Genomic DNA, 20,594 nt, shown 5'->3' on the forward strand with positions numbered 1-20,594 from the left:
TCCACACCCATATATCAACACCCTCGCCTATCACCGCCCGTCCAAACACAACAAAAGAGAGTTAAGCATATTCACCTCCCACACAAACAACTCTCTACGCCAAGAAAACCGTCACATACCACCGGCTACGGCGGATTCCCACAACTCCCCCACCTTCACCTCATGAGTATTTGTTATGGAGAATAACTGCGGAAAAGTGACTATAAGCAGAACACTCGAGACCCACGCGTCCTTCCAAAACGATGTTCCCATTCCATCCCCCACCTTCCAAACCAACTCCCTATTAAACCATCTCACCCCCTTCCTCTTCTAAAGACACCACATCTTTCCACCAACGAGAAGCTAAAGACGGCCAAACGTCCCCCTCCAAACGGATTCTACTACTAACCAAAGGCCCATATTTGTCCTCTAACACCTCCTTCCACATTGACGCTTCACTATCATGAAGACGCCAACTCCACTTACCTAAGAGACTAATATTAGCCAAACTAATATCCCTCACGCCTAAGCCCCCTCTACTCTTGGTTGGCACACTTTCCATCACTTCACCCAACAAATCTTCTTCACCCTACCGTAAACTCCACCCCAAAGGAACCTTCTTTGGATGCAAACCACCTTTTTAATCACCTTAACATGCATTTTCAAAAAAGAGAGATAGAAAATAGGTACCGAATTTAAAACCGAATTTAGAAGGACAATACGACCTTCCAAACTAATATAATTAATTATTCCCCCATGAGTTGAGTTTGGCATTAATTTTCTCCAACACCGGTTCCCATGTTGACAACTTCTTAGCATCCGCCCCTACCGGTAAACTGAAATAAGAAAAAGGAATGGAGGAGAGACTACAATTTAGGAACAAGAAGGAAGCCATCTCCATAACTCCGGCGCCACGTTAACTGCCATAAGACAACTTTTGTGAAAATTTACCTTTAAACCTGAAGCCATCTCAAAACCCCTTAACACCGCCTTAATAGTCCAAAGATTTTCATTTGAAGCTTCCCTAACACACAAAGTGTCATCGACATATTGCAAATGTGAAATTACCGACCCACCCCTCTTCACTTCAAAACCTTTAAACAAATTACGATTGACTGCATTATTCATACGACCACTAAATCCTTCTGCCACTAAGAGAAATAAAAATGGCGCCAAGGGATCCCCTTGTTTCAAACCCCTTTGGATATCAATTTCCTCCGTTGGACTACCATTTATCAGAATTAACATGCTTCCTCCAAAAACACACGACTTCATCCAAGCTATCCACTTGGCATGAAATCCCAACCTCCTAAGCATATACTCTAAGAAGCTCCAATCCACCGAATCATAAGCTTTCTCAAAGTCCACCTTAAGAATAAGGCACTCCCTATTTCTTTTTTTAGCTAACTCCACTCCAAAGGAACATTTTTTGGCTTATCTTTTAGTCATAAATAAGTGCTTGAACACTTACGATTAACAGTTCTCAGTGGCGCTGTCCGCCTAGCTTGACTTATCTGTTTGCCTGATACAGTCTTGGTTATTTTGCATATTGGTTTTCTGTGCTGTTATGAAGTATTGTGTAGTAGAACTGTGGCAAGGCGTCTTTCTTCACTGCTAAGGCAGTCCCTCCATAGCGGGAAAAATAAACTAAAGTAGATGGCATTTGGACCTATTTTATATCTAAAAACTAAAAAAAAAAAAATGGTTGTTTTATAAGACACTTGAAAAGTCTCATTATATTTTATGGAATAACTTCTGTTGTAAAAAAATCTTTTTCTAGCGGCTGTTTATTCTTTATTGGTCGTTGCTTCTTCAAATCACTCCTAAAGCAACTTTGTGTTGATGTCATTGATTGAGATGTTAAGATTTTGGAACAGAGTGAATCCTTAGTGCTAAAGTCACTCCACTAGAAACAATAACAGGAAGTTAATAATATTTCTTGTTGAGAAGGTCTAAGATGGAATGAATTGAGAAGGTCTTTCGAATGGGAGCGTTAAGAGAATTCGAAACCGACTATGAAACGGAACATTTAAAGAAATGCACAGAATAAGAGTCAGAGAGGCATTTGTATCTGGTAATATAGTATCACAAAGCATCAAAGTCTGTTTTACTACACCTGATCTGTTTTTCATCTCTTAATCGTTTGCGAGAAAAATACCATTTTGATCATTAAAGCACAAATTATTAAGAGATAAGATGCTGATTTGTTTTGATGCCTACTATTTATTTTTAAAGTTATTATATTTAAACATATGTTTCCATGTATAAATTTAAGCCACAAAAAATTAACTCTTCAAGAGTAAGTTATCTTCTTGTATACAAGTGATTTCCTTGCATCTACAACTGAGCATGAATACAAGTCGTTTCGTTGAATCTCTATGAAGCATGAACACTCTTAGAATTAAGCGTGTCCGGTCTGACAAATGCCGGTGTCTGAGACTCGTATGATTACTCATACAACACGTGTCACATAACTTAGATGTCTCCTTATTACCAAGATCCCTATTGCATTCAATATATTTTCTCCTTCCCAACGGTTTGGTTGTCCCAAAGGATCTACATCAAAAAGTACAAAGTCTCCGTCTGGCATGTCCCAAACATCTCGCATATGTGTATATAACCTCGAGTTCTCATTCTCTTACTTGAACTTTCACTTATACTACTGAAAAAGACTTAATGTGATTTCCCTCTTTTCTTTAGATCGTCCAAAATTTCGTTTAATAGTCAACTTTCTACGATTTTTCATTGCACTTTCTACAGAAAGCAAAGCCAAACATGATCAACAGTGCAACATAATTTGTTTTTTAAATTTCCAACAACCTTAAAAGCATCATAAATACTTGCTAGCACTACGGCTGATCACATGCATGCAAGTATGAGCCTCTATTCATTCCCAGTGTCATGCCAAAAATTGATTGATTTTGCAGCCTCTATTCGCTTCAATTCAATCACACTTGAGAAGTAACACCTTAGGACAAGAACGCCATGTACAATAAACTTATGAACATGTGTTTGATTTTAAAAGAGATTAGTATCTAAGTGATTGACAGTACACCTAGATACAAACAAAACAGAGGGTCAAACTTTTGACATAGTTAAACTTTTGAATGGTTAAAAAGAAACATTGTTCTTCCAACTTAAATTATAATTGTTAATGAAAATTAACAAACTTCGAAAATAGATACAACACTCTTTAAAGTTATTTAAAAAAAATGATTCTTTCTTAGATGATTTTTAGAAGACACAAACTTTTAAAATGATTTTTTTCTTAAAAAAGTGAAAACAAACGATCTCATAGAGCTAATTTTTTACTAACTAAAATTGAAGCGACTTTAACATTCAATATTTGAGTGATTATTTCTTAGAGACTTTATAAAAAATTAGAATCTATTTTATGACTGTTTTTTGTCATAAAAATCATTTTATTTTAAAAAATTATTTAGTTGGTTAGAAAGTATTTCAATCTTTTTCCCTAAAAAAAAAAATTATTTCAATCTTTTGACATTAGTTTCTTTCTCCTCTAAAAGGGATTTTTTATATTTTATTTTTTACAAAAAATATTATGGAATTGTTTTTTGGTACAGAAAAATATGGAGTGGTTATTTATTTATTTTTTGAATAAAAATATGGAGTGGTTATTGTTGTGTGGAAAAAGACACAAAAATATATAAAAAAAGGACAAATAAATTGATATAGTGAAAGAAAGATTTGTCACAAACAAAGCCCATTGCCTAATGCATATGTATACAAACTACCCCTTAGTTCTTTTATCGAAACCCTAAAACACAATAAACCTGAGGCACCGTATGATTTCTCTCTTCTATTTAAACCGAAGGCACAATTAGGGATAGCAATGGGTACCCATTGGGCAAGGTACCATAGTGCCCATCCCCATACCCGCGTTTTAAAAAAATCCCCATACCCGGGCCCATACCCTCCTGGGCAACAAGTTTGGTGCCCGTTCCCATATCCTATGGGTATCTAAGTGCCCGTACCCGCACTTTCACAACAAAAAGATAATAAATAGCAAAAAATATCATAACATAATTAAAATATGATATGAAATCTTCTAAATCAACATATAAAATATTACACATCATATTATTTGGCCAAATAAAAAGCATCTAAAATATAAAAAACAAGTGCATATTACAATAAATATCAAAGACTTAGGATTAATTAACTAACTTTAATATAAATAAAATTATTCGCATGATCTATATAATGTGTGGGCATGGGGCGAGGTAGGCACTAGATTGCCCGTCCCCGCACCCAGTCATGTTCAAATTCGTGGGTAATTACCCGTGCCCAGGCCCATATCCAATAATGCGGGTATTTACCCGCCCATCGTGGGTATTTTTTGCGGGTACCCAGTGGGCTTGGGTTCAATTGCCATCCCTAGGCACAATAAGCCTCGCCGGTGCTCATACCATTCCCTGCGAATGAAAAGGAAAACAAAATCTTCACTGGAAAATTTACCACCGGTGAAACTCTTCCGAAATCCAAAGAAAAGGAAGAAGATAACTCCTTCTTTAAAATCTCCACAACAGTTGGTTCAGGAAGAAACATGTTCATATTTACCTGATGATTGTTGGGAAATTGTCTTCAGATTCCGCATCATCAACGACAACAACCGTCATCACTGTTTAAATTCTCTATCCCTTGTCTCCAAACAGTTCCTCTCTATCACCAACCGTCTCCTATTCTCGCTTACTATCTTCGATCAAACACACCCTTTCCTTGATCGCCTTTTTGAAAGGTTCACAAACCTCAATTCCCTCATCCTCTCGCGTAAAATTCGCACTGATGCAATCCACTCTTTGATATCCAAGTTTCGATGTTTACAACATTTGGATCTTGAATGCTATTCTGATCTGAATGATAAACATGTTGCCCGGTTGTCTTTGTTTCTTGTTGATTTGGTGTCTATAAACCTTAGTTATTGTTCCGACCTCACAGAATTATCCTTGTTTTTACTTGTTAGAAATTGTCCTTCACTTAGTGTGATCAAAATGGAAGATACGGCTATTGGGCAAGAGATGTTAGAGAATAATGATTCTTTGAGAGATATTGGTGTATACCCTCGATTAAAGTCTCTCTATTTGGGTGACAATAGGTTGTCAAGTGTCGAAAAAATCAAAATGTTCGGTTCTTCTTTCCCCAATTTGGAGTTGCTTGATTTTAATAGTTGTCGTTGGAGGATATCTATAAATATCTGGCAAGTTATAAAGAGATTTGTTGTGATTACACATTTGTACTTAAACGAATGTAATGCAGATGTGGACATATTTGAAATGAACTTTGTACTTCCCAAGCTACAGGTGTTGGACTTGTCAAAAACAGGTGTTGAGGATGAAACACTCTATGCTATCTCAAAGATTTGTCTTGGGCTTTTGAAACTATCACTTATAGGTTGTTACGATGTCACAGAGAAAGGAGTGAAAGATGTTGTGGAAAACTGCAAACAACTAACACAGATTGAAGTGCCAGAAAATAGTGATGAAATTTTTGAACTCTCCATGCACTACTACAGAAATGACATTTCACATCAGTTTTTAATATGAGTAAGGTTGTCTCACTAATAAAAGTTTTTAATGTTGACTATATATGGTTAATGGTCAAGATTTCTCTCGTGCGCATATAGCATACTCATAGTCTAACTGTGTGTGTGCACGCGCGTACACTCACACAGTCTTGACTATATATCTAATAGAACTCATTAACATTGTCCATTATATATATATATATATATATATATATATATATATATATATATATATATATTGGACAATGTTATATGTATTGCTTTAATCGATTGAAGTTTTTCTTATTGAATGCCATGCCTGAAGACTAAGCACTAACGTCTAGCACCTCACTTCATTTTAAATCAATCACAACCAAATTCTATAGTTTACAACCATTAGACTAACCCCTATAAAGTGTATACAACAATTTACGACTAACGATATTAAGTACTAGAGCATGATCAATAGGCTAAACATTAAATCAATCACAACCAAATTCTATAGTTTACAACCATTAGACTAACCCCTATAAAGTGTATACAACAATTTATGACTAACGATATTAAGTACTAGAGCATGATCAATAGGCTAAACACCTCACATTTCATAACATGAATGAAAACAGAAAAAATATGTTGAATTGGTGAAACAAAGTTGCTCACTTTTGGGAAGGCCGAGTTGATGAGGTAGGAGAGAAACTGTCCCCCCAATGATGAGAAATCCATTGAGACTAACTAAGGCACCTCTTACTCTAGTTGGAGAAGCTTCTGAGATGTATACCAGAGAAGCCATTCCAACACCAAGACCAACAAAAACACAACCGAGAATGAGAATAGATGTGGACTCATTGCACCGGCCATTATTGCAGAACCAATAAAAAAGAGAGTGTCTGCAATTAAGATTGCTTTTTTCCTTCCGAAGCGATCGTTAATCCATCCACCAACTGCAGTAAATATTGTGTCTCTCAGCAAATATTGGTCATAGTAAGTAGTACAGTAAGTCACTATTAAACAAAAAAATATTGTAACATACTAAAATTGTCATTAAAAAAATAAATAAATTATTTAAAGCCCATTCATATTTATTTAAACAAAAATTGTATGTTTCTTATATAGTAATGGAGATTATTTCAATGAGGCAAAGAAAAAAAAACATTTGTTTCTTATGATAATAATGGAAATGAAGAGTAAGTACCTGAAGCCATGTCTTTCTATCCACTTCTTTGAAATCATCTCTGACCAGTGTCATACCCAAAGAGAAGGCCACCAATACCAGCAAAGAAAGCAAGTTGAAGGACATAAGGAATTTTCTTCACGCTTTCAATGTTAAAATAACAAAATGCAAACAAAAAACAAAGGGGGGATAAGACTAAAATAAGAGTGGTAACTGATATCATTTCAATGGTTTCTAGATAGACTTTAATAATTAACTAAAAAATCATGCATTCAAGACCCAGCAGAGACACGAGATATCAACAGAATAAAGACCTCCACTACTGCTGAATTCCATTTGGCTAGTTATATACTATACATCTACAAAAGACAGAACATGGATACAACCTAAGTTAGAAAAATAAATAACAATATATACATGAAAACATAATATACAATGAATGATTACAATAATTTAATGGTTAGCTCCCTCTATCAATATGTTGGGAAGAAAAGCATTGAAAGAAAAATGGGGAAAATGTTACAACAGTGAGCCAATTAAAAAGGGCGCATAATCAACAAAGCAAAATTCACAAACAAAAAAAAGAGAGAGAGAGAGAAATCTAACGTAAAAACAAAGAAATTGAAAACATGCATACATTATCAAAATGCAAAACACCAATAAGTAAATTCCCATTGGATTTGAAGGGGAAAAAGTATTTTTTTTTTTCTAGTGTCACTTTTAACTATAAAAATGCCACTTTGTTTACTACTTTCAAATACTTCACATAGTTTTTCTTTATTTTTTTCCACCAATCATTGAAAAATGAAAACAGAGTGAATACTAAGTAGGCAGTATCACTTTGAAATTAAAAAGGAAACTGGTTAATGTGTTCTCAAACAAATCAAGCCCTATGTAGCACTGGCACTCCATGATGAAAGTGTGTCCAGTGTCCAACAACAACACATGTACTAGTTGCATTCAATTATACCATTTTCTCAGATTATTTACCCATGTCCACGTGTCAGTGCTTCATAAATCAAAGGTGTTATTTACTTTTTCTCTCGAAAAGGAAAAGAGGACAAACTTAGTAACACCAACACTAGTTTATATCACTTAGTTCCTTGACTCTAACATCAATGCATGAAGCATTTTCCTTAACTCTAACATCAATTAACTTAAACCATCTAACTTAACTCTAACATCAATTTCCTTAAATCATCTAAAAAAACAATAAATAAAGTAACAAAAAAGTGAAGAAACAATGGACAATATATACCATCCATTGGTTGATGATTATTGTTCTCAGCCAAATCCGTATGCGGAATCACGTGCGGCACAAGCATATCTTCATCTTCCTGCTGTTGTTACTAAAATAACCAAAAAAATAAAAAAAATTACCAAAACATAAACAAAATCACCATCACACTACTTTTGATCGACTAAATACACAATCCCTAATAAAATCCCCAAAATCAAAAACGAAATGCACCAAAATTGAACGATAATTTAAATAAACAAAATCAAAATAACAATCCCAAAACGAAAACCTCATCACTGCTAGTTCTAACCACACAACACTCAATTTCAAATTCAAACACAACATTTATACAAAATTGAAAGAGACATTAAACAAAAATATGCATTAACAAGAAATTGAAAAAATGAAAAGCAAAATTTGAAAAACGAGAGTAGAGAAGGGAGAGTGAGGTTACCTCAATGAGAGCAGGAGTCATGATTGTTATGGAAATTGACCTAGCGGTGCGGTGGTTGAAGGAAAACAATGGAGGAGAGAGAAAGTGCACTGTGAACGAAAACGAGATAACAACAGAAAACCCATATTTTCATAACCTGAAAAATTCATAAAAATTAGGGTTAACAAGAAATCACAGTATGAAAACCCATTCACTTTTTGAAAACTTACCGGAGAAGAGCTTTGCTTTCAGTGACAGAGAGAACCATAGCAAGAAACGGCGAGACAGTGAGAACAACGGCGAGAACGGCATCGATTGAGTGAAAACAACAACACGATTGAGTGAAACGTTGAGAACGATGGCTTCAATGAGTGTGATTATTAGCAGAAGATGGGTTTTAACGTGAAGGATTTGAATCGTGAAGGTTTAAGAGAAAGGGGATCTGAAGGATGAAGGGTGATTTGAGATCTACAAGAAGCGTGTTTTCTTCCCTAAAAAAATAAAATAATGAAGCGTGTTTTTTATTGGTTAAGAGAAGTTTGGTCAAAATTGCGGAATTGCCACCGCTTTTGTTTTCCCCTCACTTCAAAAATCCACTGATGGGAAATGTTATTGGTTATTTAGTTTTCCCCTCAGCTACTTGGGTCCACTGATGTGAAGGATAAATCTAACTTCAATAAAATTTCAAAAATGCCACCGTACTAGCTTTCCCTTCAGCTATTTTGTCCACTGATGTGAAATCCCTGTTGTGAAATGTATATTTTCTTGTAGTGATGGATCCTTTCTATGCTAGTGTTCTGATATTGACATGAACATTGTAAGAAATTATTTTAATATTTACTTCTCTAAGAAATTATTTTTTAAAATTGTCAACTGATAAAGGTGCATTCTGTTGTTGTTGTTGTTGTTGTTGTTGTTTTTGTTGTTGTTGCTAACGAATTTGATGAAATGCATCAAATTTAGGATAGGTCCAAAATAGATTCTAGCTTACAGCAACTTCTCAATGAGAGGGAATTATTTGTTTCTTTCACGTTAAAATACGCATTTAGAAGTTTATCACATTAATGGGTAAATGATATAATCATATTGTAACCACTAACCACTGTGGTAGGGTGAAACTCTGCATATATAGAAGAGATTCTTGTTTTCTGATTACTTATTCTAGAAAAAAAAAAACCTTCCCAAACTGAGCAATATGAGGTTTCTTCATCTGATATTACACCTGAATTTAATAAATTAAATGAATTATTCTTTATTACGATTGCATTGCACTTTATCACTTAAAATTCGCAGTCCATGGCATGCAAAAAGAATTTCAGCAAGAATCATCTCAGAAGTGAATAGGTTGAATTTCCTTAGAATGCATGTCTTGTATTTTCTTAATAGAAGTTCAATGTACTTTGTAAGAAAAATTAGAGGATGTAGAGGGCCTCAAAGGGTAATGAAAATCCCCTATCCAAGTGAATTCATTTGAAACTTCTCAAAGCATTGAACCTCCAGAACACATTACCGTCATTTTGTTTTGATTAATTATGGTTAAACATATGTTTCCATAGTGAATTTAAGCGACAAAAATCTAACTATATGTAGTTGTGACAAAATCATAAGTTATCTTCTTTTATACAAGCCACAAAAATATAACTACGGGGTTCGTAAGTTTTTTTCTCTCTTATTATTTAGGCTTAATAGCAGTTTTCGCCCCCTAACTTTCACGAAGTTGCGATTTTTCCCCCCCTAAGAAAAAAACTACAAAACCGCCCCCGTTTTGCAACTGTAACAGTTTTGGCCCCCCAAGGCTAAAAAAATAAAAAAAATAACATGTGGCACCTCACTTAGGCTGCCACGTCAACGTAGACCGAGTCAAAATTGGCCTTGGGGGCCAAAACTGCCACATATGGAAAACTTAGGGGGCGATTTTGTAGTTTTTTTTCTTACGAGCCAAAATCGCAACTTTGGGAAAGTTAGGGGGCTAAAACTGCTATTAAACCTATTATTTAATAGCAAACTGACCATGAAGTCCATCAAATTATTGAGATTAAGAGATTAAACCAAATATATTTTAGGCAAAATTATAGACTTTAGTTTTATGATATTAGTAGTAGATAAGATGTTGAAAGAGTATATAAAATTTATGAGTGTTCATATATAAGAGTTTTTTGTTTAGGAGAACAACTGTAAGAGTTGATTTTCCTTTAGAAAAATATATATGAGTTGCAAAATGCCTCAGCCATATATCATCTTTGAAGCCCCGATACTTCAAAATTGATGAATTATCGATAATCGGTATGTATCATGCAACAAACGGACGTTTCGAATTATGGGAATGTTTCGGCCATGTATCATCTTTGAAGCCCCGATACTTCAAAATTATGGGGATGTTTCGAATTTTATAAACCAAACCAGAAAAACGGACGTTTCATTGGAAATTCAAAAATTCCGTGTATTCTTTGGAAACTCAAAAATGATTTGTCCTAATTGCACGTTTCATTCAACTTGGTGTGTGAAAATCTATGACAGTGGCAGTAGGTTTTAGGCCAGCAAGTCTCATGCAGTTGGAGGCGAGTGGAACAAAAGTTCGAGACGAAACCAATGTATAACACAATAGAGTGAGCCAATAGTGGATGATGTTAAGTGCAACATGGTTTCAACTATTTTCGAGGAAAGAAGTTGCTACCAAATAGGAAGGGGGAAATGGTGAATATTTAGGGACGAAAGCGGCATGGAAGGACGTCCCACTGCCTCATGACACATAAGCTTGGGGCTTAAATGATACAATACAGAGGTTTTGGCAACATGAGTTTAACTTTAGTGCCATAGAACTTGGTTGCCAACACGTGGTTGATGGAATCTCTAGTAAGCTCAGTATTAATTTCATGTGTTGGATCAATCATTGATGTCTGTAATGCTTCACTTAGCATGTTTCAAAATTTTAATAGAAGTTTTATTTAGAGATAATAAAAAATGTGGCTCATTTGTTAGTTATGGTGTCATTGTTGTAAGTTAGTTATCAAAAGTGCTTTACTTATGTCGATATTCAACGGAACAAAAAATATTGTACTTTCGAATCATATAAATAGAATTATTGTCTCCAAAATTATATGGAATTCAACTTCAAACTAAATAAACAATCAATTTAATTCTTAAATTATATTTTTTAAAGTGTGCCATTATGACACATATTAATGTTAATACCACTACCAAAAAAATATTAATGTTAATATGACCCTTCATTTTATTTATTTTTTCTTTCAAAGGTTTCCAATATTGCACTTTCAACATAGTTAATTTGTTTTTGGAAATTATTCACAAACCTTTATGAACCGTAAAACATCATCAGGGTATAGCTCCTCAAATGGATAATGGACTATCACTTGCCAAGCATTCATGATGGCATCAACCAAATCCGAGGATTTCACATGTTTTCATTTGTAATCTTTGACTTTCCAATCCAATGTGCATCCAGCTCTCACATTTTTTAAAATATGAAATTCACACACTAAAATAGTAGATGCTGGAAATTTTTTGGCAACAACCTTCATCAGTGCAATATCGTTGTCAGTAAAAATTACCTTCTGCATTTTTATTTAACTTCAACATATTAGCACCCTCTTGTAGAGCCCAAGTGAAATTTTCCTTTTTCTTCCTAGTTAAAAAAGCAAATCCGACATTATATATCATCTTGGTTGAGGTAAAACCAAGAATCTTATCAAATGACATTTTGTATTGACTATTTTTATAAGCCGAATTCATCACCAATAAAGTTGAAAAGGTGTCAAACAATGTCACAGATTTAGGATGTGCAAAAATATATCTTGTACAATTTTTGACCCATTAACCATTATAGAATTGAAAACATAGTTGTTTTCTTCAAATTTGTTGAACAACTATTTCGTCTCTGTTCTCGAACCTCTGATTCTCAGTTTGTATCTGTGACGTGCATTATAATTTTTTTTGGCGACTATCATATTGTCTACCTTTCAAATCCAAAATAAGAATATTTTTTTTTCGGTTTTATCAAATTTTTTGACATATCACCATCAATCTTTGTCTCTTTTGTAGTTAAACGACCAGCCAACATAAGACCTTCTACTGTGGCTCCATCTTATGATTATGCAATCCTGAAAACAATATTGAGACCCTAGAGTTTTATTGCACTGAAATAACCATGCAACCTAAAGGAACACCCACATTTGCTTGAACCTATGTCTTCTCGTTTAGACGTCTCCTTGTTTAAACTTATTCTTTGATCCTTTATACTCGGTACTTCTTTCACAAGCTTAAACAAGCTACGATTGTCTGCGTCCGAAACCAGTGTAGGATTTTTCTATTTTATGCGTAAATCAAACCTATATTTCTTGACAACTAGCCTAGTTAATCATCTCCTCTCTATCTTCATACTTCTATTTCTCTTTCTGAAAAAATATTCAACAACATCAACAAAATATACCTTTGGATCCGGCTTTGAAACAAAAGCAAGTTCAACCATATATATGGATACATAACAAAAAATTTGTGTAAAAAAAGCATTAAAATACTAAGCAAATGCGTTAACAAATGCAGTAAAGTCATAAATTATTAAAAAAAACTCATTATGGTGTAAACAAAAAATTAATGGTTTTGAAAAAACTGTAAAAAAAAAAAAAAGCATTACAATACTATCTAATATGTAAATAAAACTAAAAAAAAAAATATTTAAGTTAATTTTTGGAGGTGCAAAAATGAAATTTTAAATTGAACATCGGATAGTTGTATATCAGGAGTGTTATTGAGGTCAATTTCATAATTTCAAACGGCTTAAAAAGAAATCTTAAGTCACATATCTATATATAGCTAACCCTGATCCCAACTTGATCCCAAACCTGAAGCTAAACCCTCAATACGATGAAAAAGAAGAAGAGAACATATTCATATTTACCTGATGATTGTTGGGAATCTATTTTCAAATTTATCGACGACGACATTCGCTCTTTGAATTCTCTATCCCTCGTCTCCAAACAGTTCCTCTCTATCACCAACTCTCTCCTATTCTCACTCACTGTCAAAGATGCAGCAGTCCCTTTCCTCAGCCGCCTCTTCAAAAGGTTCAACAACCTATCCTCCCTTCACGTCATCGATGACAGCTTTGATACCATTCTTAGCTTAATATCTCGTTTCCCATTGAAGAAACTCACATCCCTCGCTATCTATAGAAACCGAACCTTTCCCGCAAATTGGTTGCGAGCTTTCTCCCAAAACATAACAACTTTAACCTCTCTCACTTGTTATAGTATGTTTCTCAACAACAAACACCTTTTACTCATTGCCGATTGTTTCCCATTCCTCAAAGAACTCAACCTCGTTCACCCTTGGCTCAGCTCTCAAACTGATTTCATAAATGGAATTCAATATCTGTTATCGAAGTGTCAATGTATCCAACATTTGAATATTAGAAGCACTTATTTTCTTAAGGATCAACATGTTGCCAGGATCTTTTTGTTCCACAGTGATTTAGTGTCTATAAACCTCAGTTATTGTTCGAGGCTCTCAGAATCAGCGTTGTTTTCCCTCGTTAGGAACTGTCCTTCACTTAGTGAGATCAAAATGGAAAACACAGCTATTGGGAAAAAGATTGTAGAGAATTCTGGTGTATACCCTCAATTAAAGTCTCTCTATTTGGGTGAAAATGATTGGTTACATGATGAAATGATTATAATGTTAGCTTCCTCTTTCCCCAATTTACAGCTGCTTGATTTGAATAATTGTGTTTACATATATAACAGTATTTGTCAAGTTTTAAGGAGATGTTGTAAGATTACTCATTTAAACTTATCCGGATGTACAAGTGTGAACCTACTTGGAATAAATTTTGGAGTTCCTAATTTGGAGGTGTTGAACTTGTCAATTACCAATGTTGATGATGAAACACTTTATGGGATCTCAAAGAATTGTTGTGGGCTTTTGAAACTATTACTGAAAAAATGTAAAAGGGTCACAAAGGAGGGAGTTAAACATGTGGCAGAAAACAGCACACAACTTAGAGAGATTTCTTTGGATTATTTACATTTAAGTGAGATAAATAGGGAATTCTTCTTGCGTCATGGATGCCTTCTTTGCTAGTATTCAAAAAATGCTATGCTCAAGTTTGAACTCTGTAAGTTGTTTTTGTTTTAAGCTTTACTTTTATGAGAAATTAGTTTTTTAAAATGTAAACTTACAAATGTGCATTAACTCATGATAATTCCCTAAATAATATTGTAGCATTCTTATATAATGTACAATGTAATAAAGAAGTTGAGTGCAGTTTTAGCATCTTTGTACTCTCAAACACTGCCTGCACGGTTGCACCAAATTTGTGCTCTCAAACATTACTTCAGCCATTTCTGTACATTAAAACGCCTCCCACGTGAACTCAACACCCTTCAAATTAACATTCACCGTCGTTCTGCTTTACAACAAACAGTCTAGAGACTTCACCACCCTTCAAACCCTCTCAGTGAGCGGTTGCTAGACCACCGTTTTTTTCCATTAACTCTGGTTAAATTTGTAATCACTATGTCATTATGTTTTATTTATTGTGCTTGCTTAAGTTTGATCGCCTGGTGTAGTATTATTATCTCACTTGTCACAAATCTGTCAAAAATGTTCTGACTAAGAAGATAATTTCTCTTGACTGGTTTTGTGACTTCTATTAGGAGTTTTAGTCTATTGTTAGTGGAAGGATAGTTTATTTCATTGGCTACATTATTTGATAATATCCTACACTGTCGGTTATGTAAGTACACCATTTTGTGCCATATAATATCTATTGAGTTTGACTTTTTATTCGAGAATATTTTACTTAATTATTAATGTTGGTTTAACAAAAGGCAGGCCTAAGCCTAACAACTCATTACACATGTTGGACATAAAGGCCTAACTTATAACAGATGACAAATTTCATGTTATTTAGATATTTGAAGCAGATAGGATATTTCTAGTCCTTAAACCTTTGCACATAGTGGCAATCCTTGTTATTAGGTTCTTAAAAGTTTTCTTGTTAGAATTCTGTTTAAATTTATTAGATCAGGTATCAATTCTCCCTTGACATCCATGACAGACTCATCCTCAATCACTTTTTATAAAGATGATCCAAAGCAAAACTTACAGAAACTGAATTAAACATTGCAGTGATCCGTATGCAATCAGATACTATTGTTTATAATACTTTGTGGATTAAACATTGAAGTGATCAGTAAGCATTCATATAGGCATGTTTTAAGTTTTTTTTTGTTTTGATGTCTGTATAGAAATGGATCAGTTTTATTGCCGCGGCTGTTATAACATATATGACAGCAGTGACAGTTTCAATTTAGGGAGTGTTGGTGTTTGGCATGTCTGTATAAAACATGATTCTGTCTTGGCTGTTGTAGCATATATTCAGATTCAATTCATGTGGCTTCTATTTGGTAGAAAGGTTATTCAGTTGTTTCGTAGAAAGGTTATCATATAGCACGATACAGGAAAAAAAAATTGAACAAAATCATTATCTTCCTAAACTTGATAAATTTATATGGAAAAACATGTCAATAATATTTCATAATTTAATTGTATACGCCGGAGATTCACATATATTGAGTTCAGTTTTGACAGAACCCGTAAAATCAAGATGTGCGGAATGTGTTTGTGTCCTTCTTATAAAACATTTAATGTGGGTATATATAAACAGAATCAGAAGTCATTATGTTTGTTTTTTTTTAATTGGGTGTGGAATTCATAACCAACCAAGTCACTGTTGATTTATTTTTATTTTTTTTTATGCCTACAGGTTATTGGAGATACAGGGAATACGGTTGCAGTTTAAAGAAGTTTAAGCAAGTTTGGAATTAAAGAAATAGCTAGAATGGAAAGGTTCCAAAGCACAATTGACTGTCTAAGAATTTCCTTTATTTTGTTATAATTATATTGTTGGAGAAAAAAGTTTGTCTTGTTGGATTAATGTGTGGTTTTCCAAAAGGATTTGTTGAGTGGCAAATTTTATTAACCTCATTGTTATTGTTTATTCTGATTGCTTTGTTTGCTAATGAATTTGATGAAATGTGTTAACCTTTGGTAAACATAGTTTCTAGCTTATGATTGGCAAATTTGTGCAACATTCTGTGGCAAATTCAATCCCCCATGTGGAAGCTCATCCACACACTTTCTAAATATAGTGGTCGTTATATTTTTATGCCTTATATATTGATCCAAGAGTTTGAAATTCTGTTGTAAACAAATCTTTCTATAGTGGCTCTTCACTCCACAAGTAATAAATTTTGTTGCCTTGGAGTGGTATTACTACTATATATGACCATGTTGTAAGAGAGGTCTATGATGTAGAGAATCGAGAAGGCCTTTCGAATGGGAACCTTAAGGCTTTGTTTGGTAGTTTGGAGGGGAGGGGAAGGAAGAGCTTTGGGGTAAATATAGAGGAAAATGGAGAAATCTTTCAAAAATTTTAAAGGAGTGTTTTTTAAGAGAATGAAAAATTAATGCTTATGATTCATATATTTTTAATATTAAGAATATTATAACAACATAGAATAAATTTGAAGAATTCATATAAACCCTCCAAAACAGTCCTCCAATACAACTCTTTAGTTCCCCCAAATGAGGAGGGTTTTGTATTATGAAGAAAAATTAACCCCACAAAGTGATCCCCTCCTAATGTACTATATTTCTTGCATCTGCTAGTAGCTCAATTGGTAGTGGGAATGGATTGAACTAGTACTTAACCCCAGGTACTAGGTTCGATTCCCACGGAAGGCAAAAACACCACTATAGGGGGGGGGGGGGGGTGATTAAGCTTGTGAGTAACAGTGTCGGGGGGTACAGTGCCTAGCCGGGACCCGCCTGGGCTGTTACAATAAAAGATGTAACACCCATACTAGACGTATCTAGAAAGTCTAGCATGTGTATTAGTTTAGTACTGGATACATTAAAAATTTACAACAATACAACTACGAATGAATATATATACAACCAAATGCGTTCGTACATAATAAAACAACTCAACTTTCTAAAGTATAATAGATGCATCCTTGAATATCCACATCATCCTGCTGCGGTACGAACGAACACTTGTCGCATCATCCATTCGGCTACTAGCTTGCTAATCCAACCTGTTTATCTGAAACAAATAAGGATTGGGATGAGACATAATGTCTCAGTGAGTTCCCCTAATCCCTAGGCTATAGGCAACCTCAGGGGAAACCTACGGTCACCACGTGTCTAAAATACAACCTGACGGTTGATTATACGTGTGTGGGGACTTGCATACTTAGACGGTCGTGCATACTAGGGCCGTCATAGTCTTATCTCACTGTTATAGGCTTCACTTTCTATACGTGTCATGGCGGTCGAGGGGAATCTAAAACCGCAATGCCAAGAATATGCTCTACGTATCAAGGCCTAAACATACTATAATCATGACACAATTGTAAACCGGACGATTAGGGGAAACCTAAGGTCGTCATCGGCATATCTTTCTCTATTTGCTCCGATGCATAATACGATGTTTCTAACAACGTATCTTTTCTTGCTGTCATACTAGTTTTGACGATCTACGTCTATGTTCTACTATTCTTGACGATCTACGTCAAGGCTCTACTATTTCTTGACGATCTACGTCAAGGCTCTATGACATAACATAATATATCTAATAATATGCACAGTCAGATTCATTCATGAAGTTAGCGTTTAACAATCAAACATTATCTGAGTTCATTTTACGGAAAGCCCCGAGTGGAGTAACCCCGAGCGCAATCCCCATCTATCCGATGGAAACCTATCTAAGGTATAACCAACGGCACTCCTGCAGTGACGTGCGGGATCCTTACGGCTAACCCCGTTTCACCTAATGGAAACCCCTTGAACCAACCTAGTGTGGACACAAGAGACACGACCACTACATCTTGCTAAAGCTTCTATGTGAAGAGATATCTAATCGCCTCACAGCTTCATTAAAGTATTTTAGTCTATGAATGCATAAATATTAAATCTATATGCATGCTATCTCTTTTACCTCGGATCCTTAAACGATCCCTCTAGAGGTAAACTATATGCTTACTTAACTTGCTACGTGAAGGGATATCTAATTCACGTCTTACCATACTCATAAGGTCACTCTAGCTCCTATACGAAGAGAATACTCTATATCACTTCGCACCTTATCAAGCATAAAACTCATGCCTAGCGTTCTATTTCTTTATAAGCTATTCTAGTTCTTGACAAGCTATGTCAAGGCTCTACTTTTATTCCCGATCTTAGTTCATCACTACCCCATCGTGCTTAAACTCTCTTGAGCCAACCTTGAGATACATACTAAGTTTGCCATGGTTTTCGATTCAAGGGTCGATGGATGACATGTGCAATTTTCAATAATTTCTAAAGACCGAAAGTACCGAAAACCCAAATTCCAAGCCATTTATAAGTTCTAAGATTTAATAAAACCATGTTTGTTCCAGTGGAAAAATAAGTGAAAACAGCAAGAGAATACTTCGAAACGATCGCTACGGACCCCCGCACGACTGCCCCCAAGCACCCGATCACAGAACAACGCGGAGGTTGCCCTGTCTCGGGCGCCTGGCGCCAGGGTTAGGGCGCCTAGCGCTGGCCCTCTGACTTGTGGGCGCCTAGCGCCCTTGTACAGGCGCAGCGCTCCAAAGCTTGCGTTTTCGCATGTTTCGGCTGCGGGTTTTCGCCATTTTCGACCTAAAATTCGTCCAATTAGACCCTGTAATGCACCAAACTCATCCAACAACATGTCTAGACTTATTTAAAGACATCTCATGGCAATATTAACACATAATCAACAAGATTTACTTTGGGGTACTAAATTTTCATATAAGCTAAACTAACATAAATCATGCTTTTCTCACAAGAAAGTGCACAACCCAAGGTAGGATAACTAGCTAAAGAACTCACATAATATGATTTGCATTTGATCCCCAAGCTTTCAAGCATCTCATCACTTCACATAAATGAAACCTAGCTTGCTTCCAAAGCTCCAAGTATCACAATCCATACTCTAGCTCTTCAACCCAACTTCAAATCATCTTTCCTTTAATTCTTGACCAAGAAGGAACCTTACCAAGCTCAAAACCATGCTCCAATCATCACCCTATCTTCTTGAGATTCTCTTGGTGATGAGAAGTAAGGAAATCAAACTAAATCTCAAGCTTCCAAGTAACTAAAGACCTTGAAGGAATCTTGTACAACATGATTCATGATTTTGGAAGAAGTTTGAGAAGAATTGAGGAAGAGAAAGAGAGAAGGAGGGCGTGTGAGTTCTAGAGAGATGGGAGAGCAAATCCAAACCCCAAAACCTAGAGAGAGAAAACTCATGAGAAATGAGATATTTTGGTACCAAAACCAAATAAATATCCCTTTCGTGCGAAGTTACAATTACGCCGCTGCCTCTAGCGTGTTTAATCCGACACTGATACTTTACCCGTATTAAGCTGGCATGACATAATAAATATTTCCATTAACTTACTTTCCACAACATTAATCCTCTGGCACGATCGACTGGTAATATTCCGATACTGATAAGCGGGATATTACACTCAACCCCCCTTAAAAAAAATTTCGTCCTCGAAATTTAGAATCATCTACCAATCATCGCAGCAAAAATCTATTTCCTCTGGTTTTTGCTACACGATATCTAATTAAAACCACTCTGGGGAGTTTGAAGAATACCTTTCTCAACAAAGCATGCAATTCTGCATATAATTGAACATGGTCTCTTCCATGTTACTATCTTCTTCAAATCACAGAACTATCTGAGAACATAGTGATTAAAACTAACTTTTATTATATGAGGATTGCTTGTCTCGGACCTATTCCTTCTCTGCTTAGCATGAACTCTGCACCTAAGTAACTTCCTCTATCTGAAACACTCAGGATTTGCCTTTAACCTGGAGTTCTACTGATATCCAGGTTTGCCCTGCAGGTGCTTACGTGTATCTAACACATCTTATCATGCATACATCTTATCACACACAGATAATCTTTCTTGCCGCACTTTGCGACTTTCGCCTCTTACTTTGTTACTCATCTTGATGATTCTACTCATCTCTAATCATAGTCTTAAGAAACTTGTCTATCCTTTCCTAATATCCCTGTACTGCAATTCATGGGTAACTTATTCTAGCTTGGCGTGAAGAAGTGAAAGCAACTACACTGATTCATCTGACAATCTATTAACCTGTCTGGCGGTTCACATGCTCTTGAAACTTTCTACTAAGTC

At 35.2% G+C, this 20,594-nt stretch overlaps 3 protein-coding genes across 3 annotated transcripts; 2 read left to right on the top strand and 1 right to left on the bottom strand.

The window, feature by feature from the left end:
* Positions 1-283: 283 nt before the first annotated feature.
* Positions 284-1,296, bottom strand: LOC146912993 (uncharacterized). Its single transcript, XM_085720839.1, has 2 exons — positions 931-1,296; positions 284-568 (listed from the first exon to the last, which is right to left on the bottom strand). The coding sequence occupies exons 1-2, from the start codon at positions 1,294-1,296 to the stop codon at positions 284-286; spliced, it is 651 nt and encodes a 216-aa protein (XP_085576965.1).
* Positions 1,297-4,421: 3,125 nt separating this feature from the next.
* Positions 4,422-5,543, top strand: LOC146912994 (F-box/LRR-repeat protein 16-like). The gene has a single exon (XM_085720840.1). It carries the CDS (start codon positions 4,422-4,424, stop codon positions 5,541-5,543), a length of 1,122 nt encoding a protein of 373 aa, XP_085576966.1.
* A 7,688-nt stretch (positions 5,544-13,231) lies between these two features.
* On the top strand, positions 13,232-14,460 carry LOC146912995 (uncharacterized). Its single transcript, XM_085720841.1, has one exon. It carries the CDS (start codon positions 13,232-13,234, stop codon positions 14,444-14,446), a length of 1,215 nt encoding a protein of 404 aa, XP_085576967.1. The 3' UTR covers positions 14,447-14,460.
* Positions 14,461-20,594: the final 6,134 nt, after the last annotated feature.

The sequence above is a fragment of the Medicago sativa genome, chromosome 6 (genome assembly GCF_051527215.1).
Source record: "Medicago sativa cultivar Bolivia chromosome 6, Bolivia_mono, whole genome shotgun sequence".
NCBI lineage: Eukaryota > Viridiplantae > Streptophyta > Magnoliopsida > Fabales > Fabaceae > Medicago > Medicago sativa.

Excerpts from the sequence above, each read along its gene's own strand:
- LOC146912993 (XM_085720839.1), bottom strand. The coding sequence starts at position 1,296 with ATGCTTAGGAGGTTGGGATTTCATGCCAAGTGGATAGCTTGGATGAAG. Across the intron at positions 569-930 it reads AGATGGCTTCAGGTTTAAAG|GGTGAAGAAGATTTGTTGGG; the intron begins GTAAATTTTCAC and ends AGTTTACGGTAG.
- LOC146912994 (XM_085720840.1), top strand. The coding sequence starts at position 4,422 with ATGAAAAGGAAAACAAAATCTTCACTGGAAAATTTACCACCGGTGAAA.
- LOC146912995 (XM_085720841.1), top strand. The coding sequence starts at position 13,232 with ATGAAAAAGAAGAAGAGAACATATTCATATTTACCTGATGATTGTTGG.